Source organism: Protopterus annectens, chromosome 9.part0, assembly GCF_019279795.1.
Source record: "Protopterus annectens isolate FY-2018-M chromosome 9.part0, PAN1.0, whole genome shotgun sequence".
NCBI lineage: Eukaryota > Metazoa > Chordata > Ceratodontiformes > Protopteridae > Protopterus > Protopterus annectens.
Window position 1 is genome coordinate 1362840145 of NC_056743.1, and position 21630 is coordinate 1362861774.

A 21630-nucleotide genomic window follows, 5' to 3' on the forward strand; every position below is an offset into this window, starting at 1 on the left:
CAGCACTACAGGTGAAGATGTTCTTCTGTGAGGGTGGCAGCAAGTATGAGTAACGCTAACCTGTTCAGAATTTTAGATAGTCCAGGGTTGGCCTCTGCTCCTCATAAAACCCGTGGTGGTCTGGCAACAAAATTAGGGTCACAGACACTATTTAATGACATAATTCAGGGGGAGCGAGAATGCACTGTAGTTTCTGTTATTCTTGTTACTTTCTAATTTGAGAGCAATGAAGGGAATCTGTCTATTGTTGAGCCTTTGTCCCCCAATTTGTCGGGCTTTGTCTTTTTTTTTTGTCTTGTTTTTGTTTGTGTAGAGCTGTGGGGGGTGTGTCCTAGGAATGAGGTTATGAAGTCAGGTCATGTATTTCTCCAGTCGTGCATTTGAGTTTAAGTCTCCGTGTAATAAGAGAATGCATGTTTCAGCTCCGGTTCCTTTGGCAGCTTACTAATTTATCAGATCAATGTTTGAGATGTATCCCTAGTTTGGCTTTTTGCTCCCCTGTTTCAGGTTTTGTCTGGATTTCATGCTCTGAAGGGTTGAGAGATGTGGTTTGCTGGAACTAGTTGGTAAATAATTCGGGGTTGACATCGGAGGGTAATGAGTCGTACCTCTCAGCTGTACAGATTTTCCCAGAATGTCCAGACTTTGCTTCATATTTTTGGTCCATTTTTTCATAAAATTGTGGTTCACTGGCAAATTATTGGCAAATTATTGGCAAATCATTGAAGACTGAAGTTAGAAAATAATGACAGACAATTGAATTTCAGACTTCATACCCTTCAGAAATTCATGTTAATGAAAAACCTGTTATGCTATCGACTTTCTAAGTTTGTAAGAGCAATATATAACATCTGTCTCTATTTTTGGGCCTTTGACACACTTTTGTTAATTGCTTTGTCCAGATTTCTTGGTCTAAGAGGTTGTGAGGTATGGTAATGACAGTGATTCCGGTTTCAGATTTCATACCCTTAGAAATTCATGTCGGTGCAACTTTTTAAGTTTATAGGAAAACATTTAAAATCTGTTCCTATTTTTAGGTCTTTGCCCACCCCCCATCAATTGTAGAAGATAACTGACAGGCATCAGAGTTTCAGACAGCTTTCAATTTTTCATCCCCAACATGAGAAACACCAGCCCTCATAATGTGGAGCAAATGGGCAAAAGGTGGAACACATATTAATGGCTTACTAACAACTTCAACTGGGAAGATTCTAGGATATCTAAATTATGCTCGTACATTCCTCATGTGAAGGTACTCTTAAGTTTGGAGCCTGGAGTGAGGGTAGTTTGCCTGCGCTGATGGTTAGTGGGTGGGGGGTGTTCCGAAGAAGTGCTGTACCTTGGTACAGATTTTCGCAGAATGTCCGGATTGTGGAGGTGGATAGTTTGGACGACTGGGTTAGGGACATGGATGGCCATATGCTACACATCATCTTCCTTTGAGGTTAGCTATTTGCTGTTTGATATTTGCTTCATAGGATGTGGGGTATGTGCAGAATGTCCAGGTTTGGCCTTATTTTGGTCCATTGTTCATAACATTAAATTTGTAAGAATAATATTTCCATTTTTTTCTGTAGTTTGGGCCTTTGTCCCACTTTATTTATAGCTTTCACCAGATATTTTGTTCTGGGAGGTTGACAGGTATGGCTGGCAAACACTTTTACTGAGATTTGCAGTAAGAGGACATTGCTTCTGCCCAGATGGGGCAGAATGGACAGATTTTATCTCATACTTTAGGCTGTGCTTTACACTTGTGAGAGTTCTCAAATTTTGAGTTCCCAGATATGACAAGTAGCTTAATGTAGATATTTAAGGGGGGGGCGGGCATAGTGATAATGTGTTGACGGGTCTGCGTGTGTTTGCCTCTTGTGAGAATGAGTGGTTGAGGGAAGATAGTGGCTTTTATGTGGTGGTGAGTGTCGCTACTACATGCATGCTTCTCATATATTACTCTAGTTTGGTAATGATATGGGAGGTTATGTTAAAGCCTTCTCTTTAATACAGATGCCATCACAGGCTCTGTAATCTGCTGTATTGGTAGAAGTATGGAGTGGTTTAATTTTTCTTTATCCTGTTTATTGTCTTTCTTTCATCTCCAAGATGAAGAATTCTGCCATTTACAATGTGGTACAAATGGTTAAAACCTGGAACATTTTCTAATGGCTCACTAACAGCTTTAATTAGGAAGCTCATAGGATGGTAGAAATGTGAACATTTTATTTATAGAATAGGCCTTTTAATGCAATAATGATTCAGCTATGTTTATCACTGATATCAGTTAAACTGCTAACATGGAGCATGGGGATGGCCTTTTTTTAGGGTCTATATTACATCATTGCACGGTTAAAAGTGAACAAGGATTAATCAACCCCATGTAAGCAAAAGCTTACAATGTCGAAACCTCAGAACAGCAATTTTTTTCCAAGGGAAAAAAAATCACTGTTCCAAAACAAAACAAAAAAAAAAAAACATATACCAACTCCAAGATCACACTACAGTGCCGAAAATGGCAAAGTAACGGAAGCGGCCAAGCAAATTCTTTCCTAGGGAAAGAATTCACTTAAAAGCCACTTCGCTATTTTGCCTTTTTGTTCTTTTAGGTTCCATCAAGACGCATTCGACAGAATGCATCTACGATCATGTAATAGGAACCCTTCTTTGATGTGGAATTTTGAGGAACATGAACTTTTATGACCCCAAATGAGGAACGTTCCTTGAGATGAGGTTCACTTGAGAGGTATGAGTATGTTATGGAGGTGTTTTACTCTCTGTTAAGCATCTTAAGTTTCATTGCGGTGTACATGTTGCTGTTACAGCCACTTGTAGAACAAAACAAGCACATGGGAGAAGCTGCCAAGGTCGCACTTTCTAACAGACGAATATGTAGTTTTGTTTAAATTTTTAATTTGGGTATGAATGATTGCATGGGGCTGTTCTTGTAGTGCTTGCTTACAGAAATGTTTCCAAGACTGTCTGAAGTTAACTTGGCCCATATAGTGCTGTATAGGTTCTTGTATAAAAATCACGAGATGAACCAGGTATTTTGATATGTAAATTATCCTAATATGCAGTGTTTACTTGTAATATACTCAAATTGGTAGTTCACTTTACATTCTGCGTTTTCATAGGTGTCACTTAAACACATATGTTCAGTTATTGTGCTTGGTGGTATAAGTTGGGAGGGTGGCCTAATGGCTAAGGTGCTTGCCTTACAAACACAAGGTGCAGGGTTTGAGTCTAACAAGGGATAATTGGCTAGGCTTAAAAAGGCTCACAAGGCAGTTAGCTTAGTACTAATCTATGAACCTATAAGCAGCGTTTGCTGCAGTATGTTCTCTGGCTGGAAAAGGATTTGATGGGGGATACAGTGGGGCCAGGTTATTGAGGTTAGGGGCAGTGGCTGTGTAGTTGATGAACAAGGTAGGCCTTTAGCAGCACCAAATGTTATTAAGAAGTTTTTATGTGTGTGCAGAGGGTTTACAGTTTTCTTTTCTTTTGCAAATAGGGAAGCGCAGAGGGGGCATCAGTTGGTGGCCTGAAATAAGTGGATTTGAAATATGATGGATTCTGCTGGGGTGGATGTTCTTGCCACTGGAGTGATGCAAAATGAGGTTGCAGGTATTCCTATTTTATTAGGTGCTCAAGAGTTGGTGCGGTTTGGGAGTAGCATGGGGAGGGGACAGATGAGGATGAGATATGTCAAGGGCAGGGTGAAGCAGGTTTGTGGTTGACCACAGGTGGGGTGGAGTCATAACAATGTGAGGTTGGGTCGCATTTTGTGGGAATGGTAAGTGGGTTGAGTTTTCCTATGGCAAGGCTATGCAGATAGGTTACTCAGTGGGCTGTGCTACTTTGGGAGTTAGCACTGTTCTTCATTGAGTTTGCAGTAGCAGCAGGGGGGACTTTAAGACTAGGTGAAGGGTTTGACAGAGCATTGCAAGGTATGCGTGTGTGTGGGGATGTATGAGGAATTGGTTTTCATTGTTTAAGTAGAAGTCTGAAGGTCCAAGAAAGGCATTGTTTCAGTGGTTGCTATTGGGTTCAGGCCACTGATTTGTTTGATTTAAAAGATGTGAAGGTAAAAAAAATATTTTTTTTTTGCAGGGTGAAGTTTTGCGACAAAGCTAGATTAAGTATGTCAGGGAGCCTATTGGGATCCTGAATTTTGCATACTTTGGGGGGAATGGTTTTGGCTTTTTGTTTGTCAGGATGGAATGTTTGGAGAAGAGCTGTACAGGATGGAAGGACATTTGAAGGAGGGATGTTATTACTTCGGTTTAGGAACAAAGTAAGGCAGTTCAGCTGGTCAAGATGGATTTAGCTCTGATTAGTATAGTTATGCAGGTGACAGGATTATGTGACTTTACTAAATCTTGGATGGTGGGACATATGTTTGAAGGGTCGGGGTAGGTTTGATAGTGTGAAAACTGACAGACTATGGTTATTGACAAGAAATTTTTGTTGTGAGGGTTGGCATTGGTAGATGGAGGTTCATGGGGGTTACAATCTGAGGGGGGGGGGTACAGCCTTTATTGACATACTGAATTCACTGTGAGGGTGGTGCATTGGTCAGCGAATGCTATGTTGGTCATTGGATGTTTTGCTTTGTAATAGTGAGTATTGTGTTCATATTATTAAATTTATCTGTTTGAAAAGAAAATCTCATTTTGGTCATTATTATATCTTTTGGGTGGCAAAAGGATGCTGCAATTAGGCAGGATGGCATGCAGTTGGGATTGCTTTGTTTTGGATGGCGTTGGGCTTTTTAGTGTTTTGGTGGTACATTTGGCAGGTAATGACCTGGGGATAATTACAGAGCTATCATTGGTAGTTAGAATAAGTGAGGATAGGTTTGATTTATAGAGGTTTTACAAGGGTATGGGTATCACTTTGGCATTAGAGAGGGATCATCTGTTTAATTTCAGCTGCTTAGGCAACTAGTTGCTTTGGGTATTTATATGATAGGGCTTTGGGATATTGATGACAGGGATCCAGTTTGGTTCAGGCAGGATGGAGTACACCAAATGATGTTTAGTTCAACCTTTTTAAGGTACAGTTAGATTTATTTGGGAAGGTCTTCTTGGAAATATTTAGTATGAAGGAGGGGGTAGTAGCCTGGTCAGGCTGATGGGCAGAGAAGAGGGGCAGGCTTGTCCCTCTTCTGTGCCTCCTCTGGTGTTGGATTTTCATTTCAGGAGTTGGGAAATGGGAGTGAGCAGTTGGACATTGCTTGATAAGTAAAAGTAAGCAAGTGGAGGTAAGGGTGCTGCTTATTTGGTTGGATGTTCAATTCAGTAAGTGGGAAATGAAAGTGAGTGATGGGATGCTGTGTGATATGTAAAATAAGCGAGTGAGCAATGGGACGCTGCTTGATAAGTAAAATAAGAGAGCAGGAGTAAGGATGTTGCTTATTTGGGTAGGGTGAGTGTCATGCTACCCTAGTTAAGAGTTATATGGATGTTTATGCTGTGATTGGTTAGGGTGAGTGAGGCCATGCTGCCCTAGTTAAGAGTTATATGGCTGTTTATGCTGTGATTGGTTAGGGTGAGTGAGGTCATGCTGCCCTAGTTAAGAGTTATATGGATGTTTATGCTGTGATTGGTTAGGGTGAGTGAGGTCATGCTGCTCTAGTTAAGAGTTATATGGATGTTTATGCTGTGATTGGTTAGGGTGAGTGTCATGCTACCCTAGTTAAGAGTTATATGGATGTTTATGCTGTGATTGGTTAGGGTGAGTGAGGTCATGCTGCCCTAGTTACGAGTTATATGGATGTTTATGCTGTGATTGGTTAGGGTGAGTGAGGTCATGCTACCCTAGTTAAGAGTTATATGGATGTTTATGCTGTGATTGGTTAGGGTGAGTGAGGTCATGCTACCCTAGTTAAGAGTTATATGGATGCTTATGCTGTGATTGGTTAGGGTGAGTGAGGTCATGCTACCCTAGTTAAGAGTTATATGGATGTTTATGCTGTGATTGGTTAGGGTGAGTGAGGTCATGCTACCCTAGTTAAGAGTTATATGGATGTTTATGCTGTGATTGGTTAGGGTGAGTGAGGTCATGCTACCCTAGTTAAGAGTTATATGGATGTTTATGCTGTGATTGGTTAGGGTGAGTGAGGTCATGCTACCCTAGTTAAGAGTTATATGGATGTTTATGCTGTGATTGGTTAGGGTGAGTGAGGTCATGCTACCCTAGTTAAGAGTTATATGGATGTTTATGCTGTGATTGATTAGGGTGAGTGTCATGCTACCCTAGTTAAGAGTTATATGGATATTTATGCTGTAATTGGTCAGGGTGAGTGAGGTCACTCTGCCCCAGTTAACACTTATATGGATGTTTATGCTGTGATTAATAAATTAAAATATTGGACAATAAAGTTATGTTTATGGAAGTTTAATAAAGGTCATCAAATGTCATTTGGTGTGATGGGTGTTTACTGAAGGGGACTGGCACAACATTATGCTATGCTAGAGATTATAGCGGCACCAGTGATTATTACAACTTGGTGCAGTTTTGAGGATAGGCAGTAGGATAGTTAATGACAAAAAGTGTAAACTCATGCAGGTTGGTGTAGCATGATGCACTTTGACAAGCAGGCTTCATGGACATGATAACTAATTGTAGGAGTTAACTGAGGAAGGAAATACAAGAAGGATCTGTGGTCCGTATTAACTTCTAAACTGAATCAAGAAGTATGAAATAGTAATGCTGAAGCCATCTCAGGCTGAATTTTATATTTCTGTGATCAGATCCCAGAGATATTGAAGTTATCCATCCCTGCACAGGTCAATGTTTAAGTCACATTTAGAGTACTATATCTACCTTTGTTTATCACACACAAGTAAAGAAATTAGGTTAGAAGAAAACATACAGTCTAGAGTTAACAAGACTGATAAACTATATACAGGAGCTGATCTTTTAGGAGAATCTTGGCCAGTAAAGCATTACAGGGGATACAATATCATTGTTTATGAATATCAGAAATAAGTAGGGTGGATTTTATGGAAATGGATGATCAAGAAGACAAGAGTATATGTGGGAAATGGAATGATTTAAGGAGGACCTAAAGAAATATCTCACAAAGATGGAAGTAGAATTTTGAAACAAACTATCCAAAGAAGTTGTTCAGTGTTGATTACAGACAAGTTTGATGATGGGACAAAAGGAGAAAAAATGGGATAATAATGGAAACGGGTCATTTACACACGGGGTAGCAGTGTTGTCAGATACACTCAGACAGTCGGTTTGGCTTCTATCAGTATCTTTGATTGGTCATGCATGAGGGACCTAATATACCCTTCCTTTTCCAGTTCAACCCAATCTCATGGACTTGCTCCACAGTGGAATTTTTCTTACTGAGCAGTAACTTGTACTACTCAGTTGTGGGACTGTTGTAACAGTGACCACCACAAAGGCCTTTCTATTTTTCTTTGAAATGTATTTCATTACTCTTAATTTCTAAGCTTTAAAATCATAGCAGACTGTCAAAAACAGGTGAACATTCTCATTTTTCAGAATCAAATACATTTAAATACTACACTTGCATACAGGTAGCACAATCTTTGCAATGACTTAGTTCAGCTGAAGAACAATGTGTGTACCCTTAAGCAGGTCTAATGTTATGAAGAATATCAATACATTTAAGATCATGATTAAATATGAGAGAAAATTTATACTACTATGCCTTAATCTGCACTGAGATGTGCAGCTCATTCATCATGCTGCAAAAAAAAAAAAAAACGTTCTCACTATCGTTGCTTCTAAGTATTTTGCAATGTCACCAGTCACCACTCAATATAATAACTGGGACAGTCTCCAAGAATAACCTTTGTGGAACCCTTCTTGCAATTTCCCTACATTTACACACTTCAAACCATTCTCTGGTGGACTTTCAGATCAGATTCTTATCAATGTAATTAAGTCCTCCTCTTACAAGAGTTCAGCATATTCAGACATTTTTGTTGTGATTTGGAATGAATGTTCTCTCCTCAGTTTGACTAGTTCCCACCTTACAGTTTATGCTAACTCATATCTAGTGACATACCTGTTGTGTTGGTCTTAAAGATTTGAAATTGGATACTGTTGGGTAGGATTAGCAAGAGGAAGACAGCAACGTTTTCATTCATCTTCTTCCTTGCTGTCTACAAGAAAATGAAACATTGCAATTTATTATACAAGCAATGGCACACCATCTTAAATTACACAGTACATACATACATACACAAAACATTGTTATGTACTCACACATTCACAATTAAATACACACACTAGAATTTCCAAATTATAGCAGTATTTCACAGATTATAAATTATATACCCATGGCTTGATGAACTAGCTTGTTAGGTTTTTTTTTCAGGTTGAATATCAAAATGAAAACAGTCCCAAATATTTGTTTCATCTGCTATGATGTTAGCCCAAACTAAATGCTTAAGCGTGCGACTAGACAAATTCCTCATACTTTCTAAGCATATTGATTTAACTTTGCATAAGAAATGGCCAGTGCTCCGTTCCTGCTACTAGGTAATGTTCTAACAAAAGAAATAAAAATATCTCTTATGAAGGACTGCAAATTCCCATAACTGCGTGCTACAATTCATTACTTTCAAAGTCTACCTATCTAGGAAACACTAAGCAACTGCAAACTTCCCTTAACTATACATTGCAATCAACAACTAATTTAGGAAAGCAACACCACCACTGTATGCTACAGCAAAAAAGAAAAAAAATCTTGATGAATTTGCATGTTGCTCATGTCAGTATCCAACTTAATTCATGAAGCAAGCTGTAGCTCATTGATCAAGATTTCTGTACTTGAAATCTCAGAAAAAAATAAGATCCTTATTATGTAGAGATTTTATTCTATAGATATCATAAGATGATCTCAGTTTCAGACAGAATGGTTTCTCAATCTATGGACCTGAATCGTGGCATACATATTTATTGGCAATATGGTCAACAAGCAAATTCTTCAGCTTTGCTATAACTGTTAAATCATAATAATTGCTGTGCTACCTGTAAGGCTCACTCTGCTTCCACTTAAGTTGGCAACTATGAGCCCCATGGTGTGGCTTATTGCCCTATATATACATTATCCTTTTTAATTTCTCCAAATCTTTTTGGTTTCTAATACCATGACAGGAATGGAGTCCATTCCTTAGTCAAAGTTTAATTAAAGTTCATGAAATTAGTATTGTTTCAGTCTTTGATGTTAGCCAAAAGTGCTCTTCTCAGCACTCACAATGTGCCCAGTAATGACTCCTTCTAGAATTTGTACGTAGATACATGTATCAGTAACATATCCAAGTATGATTGCAAATTCTTTTTTTAAAAGACCCATTTGCTCCTACTACTAATAGAACTGTCTGGGTGTCCTTCTTCCACAATGCCCTTGTTTCTGCCTGCAAGTCCTGGTATTTTATGACTTTGTGTCTCTCTGTACGTAAAACACTGTAGTCACTAGGTGCAGCAGTTTCAGTGATGAATGCTACTTTTGTCTTCTTTTCATGGACTACTACATCTGCTTTTCTTGCATCTACTTTTTGAACTGCTTCTTACTGAAATTGGTACACCTTGTTTGCTGTAGCATAGACTAGATCCAGGCCTGCTTAATCTAGCTTTGTTTGTATAACTTGAGCACTAATCCAGGCATTCTTTAAAGTATTCACTTGTATTTATTACTGCTTGGTAGTAACTTGATTAAAGTGTAGCTATAATTCTAAGTCTTTTGGATTAAGCACTTGGGCTTCAGACCAGTTGTTTTACATTAGGAAGGTTTGTGGCCTGCACTGCGGTGGCAGGACAGGTAGCTTACATCCTTCTAAGTTGGGAACTGCTGATTGAGGGCTCAGTGTCTGTTATTCTAAAAGTGTATTAGTTCTGGTTTAAGTACTTGGGCTTCAGGCCAGTTATTTTACATTAAGAAGGTTCGTGGTCTGCACTCTTGTGGGAGGAGAGGCTGGACTCTGCCCTTCTGAGCTGGGAATTTCTGGTTAAAGGCTTATTGTGCCTGCATATTTGAACTGTTTCTTACTGAAATTGATACACCTTGTTTGCTGTAGCATAGACTAGATCCAGGCCTGCTGAATCTAGCTTTGTTTGTATGCTTGTTATTTCCCTGAAACGCTAATTCCACCTAAAAAGCGGCTTTTCAGCGCTTCTGTGGATCCCTAGTGATATCTGCATTGCTTACTGTACTTATTTCCTTGTTTCACTTGAATGAAAGTTACTGTTTGTCATTTTTGCATTTAAGTTACCTGTAACACATTGCATTTAAGTCACCTGGCACTTGCTCACTAAAGCAATTATATAAGTCAGCACTAAAAAATTAAAAGCACTGCACCCTCACAAACTCCCCTTGAGTACCTTGTTCCCCATTGGCCCTTTTTTTCAATTATAAAGGAATTCCCAATACTATTCTAGCATGTCCAAAGGTCAGTTGTCAATCTCCTCTCCAGTCCAGCTGGTGAATCTAGGAATCTTGAGGCAATGTTACAACTGCCTCATGTACACAGACAACCCTCTTCTCCTCCCAACAAATTCCAACACATGTGAGAGATGAAACCATATAGCCAAACTGGAGGCTAAGCTCTCTCAACTCAGTACTGGCGTAACCAGTCAGGGGGAGAAGGAAACCACACTCACTATGATTCCAGTCTCACATAGACCTACCACGACAGCAAACCAAACACATAAACACACAAAAACATACTTGGAGGCTCTAAATAAAAATCTGCCTAAGCAGCAGAGACCTCCAAAGCAGACACCCAAGCAACCGCTACCCCAAAACAAAACACGTGCAACACATAGCTCACAAAGCCAGTGTGCCGAACAGTCACAGCCCTTACGGATAAACAACACACCTTGTAATAGGTGACTCTATCATCAGGCGCACTGACGTCCCGCTCACCAGGCTGAACAAGGAGAAGGTCACGGTGAGCTGCCTGTCGGGTGCTAGGATCCGCCACATAACACAAGCACTCGGGTCACTCCAAGGCAAGTATAAATATGACTCGGTCATTGTCCATGCTGGTGTGAATGACCTGAGATGTACCTCCCTGGACTACATGAAAAGAGACATAGAGGAGCTCTCTGAGCATGTAGCCCAGGCCGGTATGACCCTGACCTTGAATAGCATCTTACCCTCACCAAGAATGATGCCACAATATGAAGACAAGATGATCAATTTCAACAACTGGCTTAAGTATTGGTGTCATTCAAAGAGGATCCAATGCCTGTCAACCTGGGATGACATGCTCGACAAGCCACGATGCTTCGCTAGGGATGGCTTGCACCTGTCACCCCTGGGCTTTTGGATATTGGCAAAGACTCTTGCTTCCTCCATAGTGCCTTTTTTAGGCAAGGCTCAAAAGACAAACCCACCTCCATAGGTATCACAAGGGAAAAGAAACTAAGAGTAATGCTACTCAATGCCAGAAGTCTAAACCTCAAGATGCATGCACTCGAAACCCTCCTTAGCATGGAGAACATCGATATCTGTGCAGTAACAGAAACCTGGTTCAAGGCTCCCGAGAGCACCCCAGCACTACCAGGTTATACCTCATACCATGCTTTTCGGCCCCAAAACTTGGATTGAACCACAAAAGGAGGGGGAGTATCAATATTCGTCAAAGATACCACACCTCCAGGTTGGTGGCACAGCATGAAGCATCAGAGACTATCCATGTGCAACTAACAGTGGGTAAAACTGCCTTCCAGTTTATAGCCTGCTACAGACCTCCCTCCCAAACCCAGGAATCCCACTCGGCCTCATGAGAACACTGGAAAATATGAAGGTCTCTCCAAACACCATTATACTGGGCGACTTCAACTACCCAAACATAGACTGGGAGCATTACTCTGGCTCCAACACCCTAGCCCAAAGGTTCCTAGAATTTATAAACTCAAATGCTATGGAACAACTTGTTACCACTCCCACAAGAGGGGAAAACATACTGGACATGATCATCACCAACGTGGGGACTCTATGCTCCAGACCAGAAGTGTATCCCTCACTGGTAAGATCAGACCATAAACTAATCTCACTGGATATTCACATCCCGACCCCACCCCCTGCCCAGAAAACCACAGTGAAAAACTTCTCTAAAGCAAATTTCACACTCCTCAAAACCGAGGTGGAATCCTTCAAAGCCCCCAAGCCTGTGGAAAATACGGCCCAGACCACAGAATCCTTTATAAATGCATTCTATGAACACCTTCAGGAATGCATGGATCATGCAATCCCAAATAAAACCAAGACCCAATCCTCAAAAGGCAGACGTCCTGTCTGGTGGACCCCAGCCATAAACAAACTATACAATAGAAGGAGGAAGCTACTACATGATAGAGCAAAATCCCAAAAAGGGAAGGCATCTCTGATCAGTATTAGCAAAAAACTACGGGCACTCATATCATCTAAGGCCAGCTTCGAGAGACAAATTGCACAAGACACTAAGGATAATCACAAGGCTTTCTTTAGTAATGTTAGGAACCTGGGTGGGAATTCCCAGATATGCTCAGAATTAGTCCAAAATGGCAAAAAAATACATCGAACCCACAGACATTGTCAACATCCTAGCTGACAGGTTCAGCGCAAACTTCTCCCCCTCCCTCCCCACCAAAAGGGCAAATATCTATCCCAGCAGAGTGCTGCCCCCCTGACATCTCAGATGCTCAGGTAATAGCTGCCCTCTCCAAAGCAAAAAACACAGCATCAATGGGACCAGACGGTGTCCCGGGCTGCGTCCTTTATGAACTCCAAGAAGAGCTAAACCCAAACATAAAACTACTGTTCAATCTCAGCCTTACTACAGGATATGTACCCAAAGAGTGACGTACAGCAACAGTGGTCCCTCTCCACAAAGGTGGTGCCTCAATGGATCCTGGAAACTATCGACCCATAAGCCTGACTAGCTTGGTCTGCAAAGCTATGGAAAGGATCATCATGGACCTCATAAATAAAGATACTGGGGACCTACAGACACTGGATCCTACCTAGTTCAGCTTTGTTAAGGGCAGATCCTGCCTCTTAAACCTGGTCAATTTCTTTGAAACAGTCACCAAGGCCATTGACGAGGGGAAGGTGGTCCACACAGCCTACCTGGACCTCGCAAAAGCCTTCGATACAATACCCCACTCGGGCATTATAGATAAGCTCACCAGCTTAAATATAAACCCCTATGTCACTAGATGGGTTGTAAACTGGCTCAAGGACAGAACTCACATGGTTAGAATTGCTGGAGCCATGTCAGAGTCCAAACCATTTACAAGTGGCATCCCACAAAGCTCAGTCCTGGGACCTCTCTATTTCTCGGAGGTACAGGCCAACATGGAAGGACTGTGGCTGACCAAGTTCGCAGATGACTGCAAACTGGGCACCATAATCGACTCTCCAGCTGACACAAGCATCCTCCAAAAGGGCCTCATAGAAACAGACAACTGGTGTCAGAGCCATGGCCTCAAGCTAAACGCCAAAAAGTGTATAGTCATCCCCTTTGGCAAAAACAAAGTGCCCACAAATTACCACATAGGTGGTAATCCATTAAGTACAGAAGAAGTAATTAGGGACCTGGGGACCCAAGTTGATAGCAATCTCTCATTTGACAACCACGTGGCCAAAGTGGTTAGAAAAACATTTTATATAGCCCACCTAATCATGAAGTGATTCACATCTAGATCAGGGGAGGTCATCGTGCCTCTTTACTCATCCCTCATCAGACCCATAATTGAGTACAATGCCCCTTTTTGGATGTACCTTACCAGACAACTGCAGCAACTGGAAAGACCCCAAAAGTACCTCACCAAGAGGATCAAAGGGCTCAAACAGATGCCATATGCTGCGTGGTTAAAGAAACTCCAGCTCTACTCAGTGGCATACCACCTGCTCAGAGGCGATCTGTGCCTGACGTATAAAGCCATGTCCAACCCGGAATTAATGGACATGCTGCACCTCAGAAAATCCAAATCCCATCGAGCTATGCTCGAGACTTGAACCTCAGCACTGAAATAAATAGGACATGCTGGAGGGACAGATTCATAACCCAGAGGCTCCCTTCACTCTGGAATAAAATCCCAGTTCAGGTTAGGCAGAGTCCCTCATTGACTCTCTTCAAGAGGAATCTTGATGAGTGGATGGGAGATCGTAGGTTTTCCCCGGGTATAACTTCTGTGTCACTGTTAGGCAGAGGCACAGTATACTAACCTCGAAAAAGGGCATAGCAAAATTAATTTAAAATGGGTGGCGAAAGCCAAACACACTCTGGCTCGGCTTATAAATGCCCTAGGGCAGATAGCCTAGTATGAACCTATGAACTGTTGGCAATGGGTGATCCCTTGTCATATAAACTTTATCCTATATAATGAGATTCATGGTGTGGTTTGTTGCACTGCATGTGTATTATACATTATTCTAAGTAAGCATCCCATGGTGTGATTTGCTAGAACACAAACCTGAAGCTTCAGTCTATGAAGAAAATGCAAACTATAGTTCAGTATGTGCTCTTCTTACTGAATGCTGATTCTGATATTCAGACCTTTCAAGGGAGGCACTGCAATACAGCCTAGACAGCTGCAGCCAGATTTAATTTGTGTGTGCCATCTTATAGAACAATGATTTCAAACTTAAATGGCTTCAGGGCCAGATGTGGAAGAGTCCACTGAGCAAACAGCTGGACAGGAGACCACCAAAAAGAGAAAGTACACAAACACACACACACACACACACACACACACACACACACACGTACAACCAAGCTCTTTCTTTGCGTACTTTTTAAATTAAACTTGTTAATCCAGTACAGTTGGGGTAATGGTGAGCTAAACCTTTTCTGGAATCCCAGGACAGTACTGAAGACATACCTTGTAGTCCTGTATTTTAAAACATTCCATTAAAAATATCTTTCACTGTATTGCCCTTTGCAGAACATAGGAACAATATTAGGCACACAGTTATGAGGACAGTAAGATGTCTAGCCATATGCACCTTTAAGTAGATATTAAAAAGTTCATACCACCCTTCAATCACTTAATAGTGCTCACCTCCCAAACTAAGTAGGGTTGTAAATAACAATCCTTGGGTAACTTTGTGCCACCATTACAGTCAAAGACTAGCTGTAAAGGTAGTCAGAGGACTTCTTTCTTTTATATGTAGTGGTAAATTATTCTATAGGGTGGGAATACATTGAGTTAGAATCCTCTCTTTCCAGTGAGTCCTATTCATTTGGGGGTGTACATTTAGATATCTAGTGCAGATATTTCTGAAGTCACTAGTTTTGCAAAAAAGACAAGAAAAGTAAAATACAGGTCACCTTGGAGCAACCTGTAGGATGCTGAGTATATAAACAATTGTATTACTCTAGTGGGACAGCTGAAAGATTTAAATGCTTGGATTTTCTTCTTTTGACATCTTTGGGGCATTCCTAGTTGATTAGTATACTTTGATTAATAAAATCTAAAGAGGCCATTATATTCAATGATGCTTCTGATAAAGGAAGAGTACAGTGGTTAGACAAGTTCTCTGAATCATGAAGACCTTCCCTTGCAAATTAACTGGGTCAGAGAGAAGGATTTCCTCACTATGGTGGAAAAATTATCATTGAATAAGAGAGAGTTGTCCACATAAGTAACCTGGTTTCTTATGAATGTGTCTGTCTGAAATAGGAGAAGGCAAACAGAAACTAAACAGTTCAGCAACACAGCGAAACTGATAATGCCCTCTCGAAGCATGTCTTAGACCATGTTGGGCATAGTTTTTGCTTTATGGGGATCGATTCAGTTAAAGTTGGAATTAGGGGGGGAATTGGGGGCCCTCAATCACTCTTACTTGAAATCAAAGAGTTAGAATGGCAATTGCTTTTAAATGCCTTTCCCCCCCCGGGACTGAACGAAGCCTGTAACATCTCTGTTATTTTAAAATACAAAAGTTACTTAAGGAATTAAACTTGTACATCATTTCTTTTTAATAATTTTTTTAATAATTATACTAGTAGCGATCTGCACTTTAGTTTTGGCTGAGTTTTAAATGACTTTGTATATATTAGTTTTCTTTAAATGTATTACTTAGGTTAAATGCATTTTGGTACAATGTTGTCAACCCACAACATATAGGTTACTTGGGTACAACGGATAATTTTACTTAATTCATCTAGATGGTACACTAGCTGTTTTAAAAGGGGTTGTGTGTATGATTTAAGCACTTTTTATAGTATTTCAATGTAAGGAAAGCATTCCTTTTAGGAAGATTTTTAAAGTGTAAAATTGATGTTTTTTACTGATTGGGGATGTCAGTTTATGTTGAGCGCTTTTTATTTATTTACTTGTATACTTTAAGGTGTATTGTTGAATATCCTGGTTGCCAAGGATATGACATCATGTAATCAAAACCTTTAGTATTTAAAAAGTGGTTTGGCGCTTTTTTAATTTGTCTGAAGAAGCTCCCGTTTTTCTGAGGAGCGAAAACGTCTTTAATAAAATACGTTCACATCATTGTGCTGGTTCCTGAGTGCTTTGGACTTGTTTCGCTGTGTTGCTGATCTGTCTGAAATAGAGTAACATTTCAAACATCTAAGTGGGAACAACTTTTTTTTTACCAAATGCTGCAATACTGCACTTTTTTGCATTTAACTTGAGACCATTTTCAGTATACTGGGTATGTGCATATCCCAACCCTTTGTTGGATCTGTTTAGTATCAGTGGATGAAAAAATACAGTACCCAGCTTAAAGTCATCAGCAAACTTGTCCAACCACACCTCTGGGGTATCAGATTGAATGTCTGCAAAATAAATGCTAAACAGAAGTCGTCCCAGCACTGATCCCTGTGGTACTTCACTAGTTACAATATGACTTTCAGAGAGGATACCTCCAACTTTCATAACCTGTTGTCAGATAAGCTAATCTGCATTCCAGGGATAACATAGATGCTTACATTTAAGTTTATATTTTTAATAATACCAGCATGGGGATAAATAATTGGCATTGACTAAAAATTTGTATAAGACTGCCAGATAATTATTTTGTGATATATTTTTTAACTTTTTAATAACTTTGAACTGCTGAGGATTGACAGCCTTCTGAATGAATACACACTTTGGCATCTGTGACATATTTCACACACAAGTTATAATATACTTATCAACCAAATGCCACTCATGAAGTGCAAATACCTCAAAGTGTTAATACCAAACAGGACATAGGATATACCAATGTAGAAATGGAAATGCCACTAGGATGTACTATTTGTCTTCTTTTAACATGCATGCACAATGCACAATTGGGACCTCAATATCATGAAAACTATTATTATACACCTTGCAGTGGGCCAGTTTACAATATTGATTTTAAAACTGCATTCTGGAAGGTTCCATCTTGGTTTGAGGCTACATCTGGCCAGTTGTCTAGATGTTTGAGACCCATACAATAGAACATGACATTGTGCAAAGATATGGGGCAGCAGGTGGACATCTTAGCAGGTTCTTCCTTACCACTCATAGCAGCAAGAGAAGGGCAGGAAAAAGAGTGAGGAAACATGCAGTAAACACATTCTCCTTTAAAAGATATAGATCTTTAGAAATGAACACAGCATTTTATCACTGCATACCTATGACCTCACACATTGTGGTGGGCAAAACTGCAGCCTACTTCATTTGTAGAAAGAAAGTAAACAGTTGGGGTATATAACCTCATCCCACCATTTCCCCTTACCTGCATCATCAGATATCCTTCAGTGACTGTGTAAAGAAAAAAAAATACTAGCATGAACAATGACAGAAATCACTGTACCATACCCGCCACTGCTAAGACAAGAGATACAACAGGCAAGCTAAGTCTGCTATCTCGTTAATCACCCAAAACAGAAATGCAGCAATGAAGTAAACTATCAGTTTGCCTACAATATTGGCAAAGTAATTCAAAATTAGTATCTGATAAAAATAATTAAACTTTTTTTAATGTCAACAACATTATAAAACATAAAGCAGTACATAATCATTGTAAAAGGCTAAAGAAATGACAACATACAGGGGAAAATTTGTGATATGAACACTGCAAAGTAACTGCTTATACAATTAATTTTAAACTAATTCTGACAAAAAATACACAGAGTCCTCTATTTTGCTTTCCACTCAATATAATAGTGCTAACATGCAAATACTGAACTTATATGAGGCATGCTTTAGTATTTTGTAAATATCAAAGCAGGAGAATTTACAGACTGAAATACGGTGGTGACTGTCGCACAAATGCAGGCCAGTTGGCCAAATGCACAGTTGTGGAAATATTTGCAATTATCTCAAAAGTGCACATAGTTATTCACTATCTACCCCCAACATAAAATTCTATAGCATCTAAAATCTCATCAGCTGTTACCAAAACAGAATGTCATCATATACACTAAATCTTTAGTAAGCAGCCAGCAATACAGGTCTAGCCAAACATATTTTCCTGCAAATAAATGAATGTCATCATAAATAAGAGTTTCATGCTTGCAAGTGACAGATTTTCTTCCAATCTGTTGCTACCTGATTTTAGGTGGTATAAGGTATCTGACTTCAACACTTGAGGCTATAGTTCAGCTAGCTGAGAGGTAGCCTTTGCCAACCCAGTAATCTGATCAATGAAGTATGTAGTATCTCAGTCTTTAAAAAGGATACTGCAAAAATAATGAAAGCCGACTGTAGTTAGAAAGATTAAAGAGTTAAAAAAACGGGCCTTTAGAATGTGAACTATCAGGCTGCTGTTCAAATTCTTGTCAAGTTTCCTTAGGAAAACTGTAAAAACAGTTCTGAAAAGTTTTCTATGACCTTCGTTGACTTCTGGTTTTAGAGTCAAGTTTTTTGATGAAAGCTAAAACGCGTGCTTTGCAGCTCCCTCATTTTATTTTCTTTTGTTAGAAATTCTTTGGTGCCATTGCCTGATTAAGAGACTTGCTCAGAGTTTTAAAGTTTGCAAAAAGAGACTGAGGGAATCAGACTCAAGATGACCAAATGAATCTTGTTTGTGCTTTGCAGCCTTAAGCCTGCTGTCAGTAACATTAGTGCTGAACTCGTGCCATTTCCATACAGAAGAACACTGCCAATCAGAATGAAATCCAGGACTGCCTCCAACATGCATGGCGCTCTGAGATGCTTCAGCCCTTACCACAAATGCAATACCAGCAGTCATTTCTTAGGTTTATAGCTGTGTACTTGGCTAATGACCACTGGAGCCTTTTTAAGACTAGCTGTGCATCCCAAATCTCATGTTCTGGTAGCCTGGGTAATGTAAGCTGGGGCTTGGGAGATGAAACATAAACAAGGGGTGCCCTTAGGATGAACCACTTACAGGCTGCCTGTGTCCATTAGAGACATTCAGTCTATTCTGAAAGCCAGTACTGCACTACCACTTGATCAACATTGGTGTCAACCTTACAACAGAAATGGCTGGTATAAAAGTAACAGCATGACTTTTGAAGTGAACACTTAGAAAAGTATTCAAGTAGTGTGACTCAGTTTAGCTAAATTTTTGATGAGACTGATGTATCTCTCTTGCCAGGTTGCCCATGAGTGTAGTAAGTACAGATGTATTATGCTAACTGTAGTGCAATAAGCAAAAAAAGAGTAAAGCATTCACTGCAATAAAGTATACACAAGAAAAAAACTATAGTGCAATAAATGGGCACATACAACTGTAGTGCAATTAGAGCTGTAGTAAAATAAATGAACAATAACAACTGTAATGCAGTAAACAATAAAAAAATACCAATAACAGTAAGCAACATGGTGTTCAGCAGGATTGTGTTGTCATAACCATGGCAGTAGAGCTGTATGCATTGCTTGTCTATGGTAAGGTTGCTGCAGTCAAGTGTAACACTGTAATAGCTGTAGAATGCAAAAGTAATGGCCTGTATTGCTTAAGTCATAGTACTGTCCAAGGCTATCTCCAGGCCAGTATCAGTCACATAATGCTCTCTGTTCCCCCTACTTCAGGTAAAAAAGGTATATGGGTGAGGTAGCCCACTCCATGGGCAGATATTGTGTGTGGACTTCACAGATATTTCAAAGCAATACCAATAAAAAGTGTTCACAAGCATTGTTGATTCTAAAATAAATCTGTATTAATATATGCAGTACAGTTGTATTCCATGCATGTGTGTTCTACAGTCACTGCAGTCAAGTATAGCTCTAATAGTTCTAGAATGCAAGAAGACTGTCCTGTAACTTGTATTGCTCAGCTCATAGTATGGGTCCAGGTCATCTCTAGGCCAGTGCCAGTCACTCAGTAGTCAGCAGTGACTCAGTAGTTCAGTCTGTTAAATGCCTTATACACAGTACATTTTTTCCACACAGTCCAGGGTTCAAATCCAGTGGTGTGTAGCACTAAATTTTCAGTATTAGTCATGTAATGCTCATATTTTCTCTCTACCCAGGAACAAAAGGTATAAGGATGAGGTAGCCCATATTATGAGCAGATATTGTGTTTAGATTTCACAGAATTTTAAAATCAATAGCAAGAAAGTGTTCATCAGCATTGTTGATTCATAAATAAATCTGTTTATTTGCAGTATGGCTGCATTCCTTGCATGTCTGCACTAAGCTTCTGCAGTCAATTATTACATTATTTGCAGATTCCCCTGCAGTCACAGCTATTAGGTTTTATCCCCATGCCTCCTAACTAAGCCATGATGGCTGTCTAGTTTATGTGCTGTACATAAACATGCCTCTCAAGTAATTAAAACTGCCTAATCCATCTGTCCAGGATTACCAGAGAAAGACTATTTGGAATGCATGTATTACCGAATCTGCTTATAGAACATCTCGGTAGTTATATAAGTTCACATTATGTGAAACTGTTATCTTTGGTTTAGTATCTGCATTTGTCATTGCTTGGCCCATACTGGCCCACGCTAACACCTTGAGAGGTATGTATGTGCCACATCAGCTCTTGGAGAATTGTAGTCACTGTACCAAAACAAGCATGACACACCTGTAGAGTATTTATTACCTGTGTTTTCAGGGATATAATCTACAATGCCATTAATGTAATGTTTTTCTGTTTCTCCCCACTCCTTATCTTCAATTATTTATTATGTATTATTATGATTTAATATTAACATATGTTGTTTAACTATAAGTTTGCAAAATGTGTTATTATGATTCATTATTAACATACCCTTATGGTTTACTTCTTACTGGCATGCTGTTACCATACTATGTTATTTACTGTTGTGTTATGCATACCATACATTAATATGTATTTGTATGAATTAAAATGATGTTCAATTCTGTTAATACTAATAATGGTTTGGTTATTACTAACATTAACCTACTGCTATACCTCTATCATGACAGCACATCAAGGTAGGCCAGATCTGACTGATCACCCTACCTTGCCTCAACCGGCAGTGGCATTGGGTCACAGCACATCTAGGACCCAGACTGGTGGTGCCCCTTCGGATGCCCCTGCACTACTTGAGGCATTGGGTAGTACTGACCCATAAGACAGGGCCCAGCCCCCCTCTGGGAGTGGTGGTGGAGGGGGTGTTTTCACCCGGGATGAGCTGCCAGCCTTGGTGCACAGGGTAGTCTACCATGGGTTTGACTGCTGCCTGAGCTGGATTGAGGGCATGCTGGCTGACCTGGTGGGGCAGCCTTGCCCCAGTG

The 21630-nt window shown here is 39.9% G+C and overlaps 1 protein-coding gene across 1 annotated transcript in view; it reads right to left on the bottom strand.

Annotated features, from left to right (window-relative positions):
• The window catches only part of LOC122812080 (gamma-aminobutyric acid type B receptor subunit 1-like), a 4315174-nt gene that overhangs the window by 2768784 nt on the left and 1524760 nt on the right, over positions 1-21630 (bottom strand). Inside the window, exon 4 of the mRNA XM_044084348.1 lies at positions 8045-8141. Coding sequence (XP_043940283.1) covers positions 8045-8141 — 97 coding nt within the window. The remainder of the gene's footprint in view (positions 1-8044; positions 8142-21630) is intronic.